Below are 3,379 nucleotides of genomic sequence, written 5' to 3'. Positions count from 1 at the left end.
TGCTGCTCCAGAGACTAGGACCCGGAACAATGGATGTAAGCTACAGCAAAAGAGATTCCACCTCAACATTAGGAAGAACTTCCTGACAGTAAGAGCTGTCCGACAGTGGAACACACTCCTTCAGAGTGTAGTGGAATCTCCCTTCTAGGAGGTCTTTAAACAAAGGCTGGATGGCCATCTGTCGGGGATGTTTTGATTTGGATTTCCTGCATGGCAGGGGGTTGGACTGGATGGCCCTTGTGGTCTCTTCCAACTCTATGATTCTCGCTAGGAATATCTAGGCCCTCCCGCACAACTCTGTGATCAACTTTCACTAAAAGTTGCACTTAAAGACCTAGAAATTCCTAGAGAGAATACTCTACTAGGCATTTGTAGCTCCTCCAATGCACTTCTGTAGTCAGTGTCTGTTAAACGTTGACCACAGAGTTACACTAGAGCACCTATGGATTCCTAGAAAAGTGTCCTCTCAGGTAAAAACATGGTGTTTTTGTTATTTGCAGTTTTTCCATATTCATGGGGCTCTTGTGCCCCTAACCCTAGCAAATATAGAGGGACAAGTGTATATTTTATTATAACTGGCTTTAGTCGAAGTTCAAATTTAATATTATTTTGTTAATATGTTGTTGTGTTTTTATCATGTACATAGACTGGGCAAGGCCACCTGGTGGACTACCGTTTCCTTAATTTTTAAACATTGGCTATGTTGGCACAGGCTTATGCCTACCACAGAAATATATAAGTAAACACTGCCATTGTTAGCAGAATATAATCCTAGTGAGACCAGTGACCCAAAATTTCATTAGGTTAGTGGGCACAGGTTGGAATCCAAATAATAGCAACCCAGGAATGTTTTGTAAGATAGTGGATGAAAGTGTAGAATCTTACATTTTAATCTGAAGTTAGTGAGGTTTAGAGCCAGCTTTGTATAGTGCTTTGAGGTTTGGTCTATGACTTTGGAGACCAGGGTTTGGATCTCCATTCAATTACCACATGAAAACCCCTGGGGAGACCTTGTGCAAGTCACACTCTCTCAGCCTTAGAGGAAAGCAAGGCAAAAAGCTTGACAAATCTTGTCAGGAAAACCCCTGATAGGTTCACCTTAGGGTCACCATGAGTCAGAAGTAACTTGAAAGATCACAACAACACTTGTGTTTGTTCTTTTATTTCAGATGTGGAAAGCAACTGCAGGCCACACCATAACTGTCAACCAGGATGATGGCGCCGATGACTGGGAGACAGATCCTGACTTTGTGGTAGAGTTATAAATTGTGTTTTTAGCATTAGTGATTGGGCAAACAAGTGCAACAGCTAGTCTTAAATTGAAAGTTAATGGGATACACAAACAATACGGAGCTTGCTAAGTCAAATTTTGAAGCTATGGGGTGGAGATTGCATGTGTATTTACCCAATAATATATAAATTCGGTTTGGGGTTTTGTCAAGTTGAATATGGCTTGCTGAAAAGGGTGGAATATAGATAGGAAAGAGAGATAGAAAGGTGGGACATTGATTTAAAGCCTCTTATTTCTGAACTGTATTGACACAACCATTGTTACTGTGTAACCTTTCCTCCATTGTGTACTTTACAGAATGATGTGAGTGAAAAGGAACAACGTTGGGGTGCTAAGACTGTGCAAGGATCTGGTCACCAAGAACACATCAAGTAAACCCCTTATTTCTTTGTCTTGAAGCTGAGATTGTATGCAGAGACATCACTAGGCAGGAGTGGGGAATGTGGACCATTCAGTTGGTGGAACATCCAGAGGGACTGGCCTCCCTTTTCTACTCACCCAGCAGCTGCACCCTCCCCTAAACAGGTCCTCCAGAAGCCACAGTGCCACCTCCCTCAGCAGCAGTGACTGCTGACAGGGTGTCTTCAGAGTCCAGCATGGCTACTGTCAGAGCAGCCATGCTGGACTCTGAAGGCCTTTCAGGGTAGGGGGGATGCCTTCAAGATCTGGTGTAGCTGTTTGAAGAGAAGGACTCTGAATGGGTACTCAGGAGGCCACAGTGCAGCTCCCCTCAGCAGTGGTCTGGGCAGGTGGGCGGTCATCAGCGGGGAGATCAAGGCATTTAAGTGAAATGGATATGATGTTGTAAGTCAGAGCTATTTATCAGGGTCAAAAATCTTTGGTCAAGTGGGGGATATCATTAGCTCTAATGGCAGGTAGTATCCCATCTGATATTCCCCTTAACTTTGGATGGAGTCAAGGGAGAATTTAATGGGGGGAGGTTTCTGTGTGAGGAGGAAGAGTTTATTCTTGCAGTCTTGATTTTACAACAATGTTGCTATAGTTGTCAGTGTTTGTCCACACCTATTTTTCCTTTGTTCATGCAGGAGTTCAGGGTTAAAGGCAGGATTCTTTACTTGACTTGTCCTGAGGAGCTGGGGATTGAAGCAGAGACCTTCTGTGCATGCAAAAAATGTGCTCGCTGTGGGGGCTTTTTATGTTTATTTAGATGAAAAACAGTTCTAGTTCATAACTTAGTTGCAAGTTATAGGTCTTCACATCTTCTGACCCAAGTACTGGACATGGTACTGATTTCTAGTTCCTTGTCAAGAGCACAACTTAGATTGAGGCAGTGGCAGGTCAAAAACATAGGAGGATCAAAGTGTAGTCAGGTATTTAATTTATCTAAACAGTAACCAAATGAGCTATGTAGTCCCATGTAGAGAACATTCCTATAATGGAGGTTGAAGGCTTTGAAAGCATTAAAGGTGGTTGTTTGGGGTAAGTGTAGAGCACAAATGTTGTTTGAGAATGTGAGCTAGTTGAGGAACCAGTTTTCCTACTGTGCTTTGGTTAGCTGCTGTTTTTTGCTTCAAAATATAGCTTGGAAACATTTGTGGCATTTATTTTCTCTGAAGGATATGTTAAAATACACAAGCGCACATGCTGTGTGAACTTTTTAACTGTGTTGATGATGACACTCTACATCTAGTCTAGAAGAAGGTTTGGATCTGGGTTATTATAGTATTTTGTTATATCAGCTATTTGTGGGCAGAAGCAGCAATGGATAATGAAGTATTTCTGGCATGGGTGGTGGGAAATGGTGCCCTTTTAATGTACTGGTATATTACAAGTTGCCAAGTCTACACATCAGGAATACCGTGTCTAGTAATTCATGCTCAAGAAACAGGAATTAAAGACTAGACAGAAACACACACACCCAAGCCAGCTAAGAGAAGCAGATAATATGAATGGGTTCCAGCACTGTAAAATATGTAAGTTTAGTCAAGAATAGTGTATCCCTGCTTGTAATTCAGTCAGGTCAAGAGAACTGTTTTCACCCTGTATCTTATCATTTCTTTTTTTTTGGGGGGGGGGGGGATTCATAAAGTGCACTAACTAGGGATAAAGAGGTTCGATATTAAAAAG

General features: G+C 42.1%; 1 protein-coding gene across 1 annotated transcript in view; it reads left to right on the top strand.

The window, feature by feature from the left end:
- Positions 1-822: 822 nt before the first annotated feature.
- LOC121926557 (src substrate protein p85-like) overlaps positions 823-3,379 on the top strand; it is a 6,560-nt gene continuing 4,003 nt past the window's right edge. The window contains exons 1-2 of the mRNA XM_042459623.1: positions 823-1,253; positions 1,589-1,662. Of these exons, the coding sequence (XP_042315557.1) occupies positions 1,170-1,253; positions 1,589-1,662 (158 nt within the window). The 5' untranslated portion in view covers positions 823-1,169. The remainder of the gene's footprint in view (positions 1,254-1,588; positions 1,663-3,379) is intronic.

The sequence above is a fragment of the Sceloporus undulatus genome, chromosome 1 (genome assembly GCF_019175285.1).
Source record: "Sceloporus undulatus isolate JIND9_A2432 ecotype Alabama chromosome 1, SceUnd_v1.1, whole genome shotgun sequence".
Classification (NCBI taxonomy): Eukaryota; Metazoa; Chordata; class Lepidosauria; order Squamata; family Phrynosomatidae; genus Sceloporus; species Sceloporus undulatus.
The sequence above is the reverse complement of the archived record's forward strand: the minus strand, read 5'-3'. Positions and strand labels throughout refer to the sequence as shown.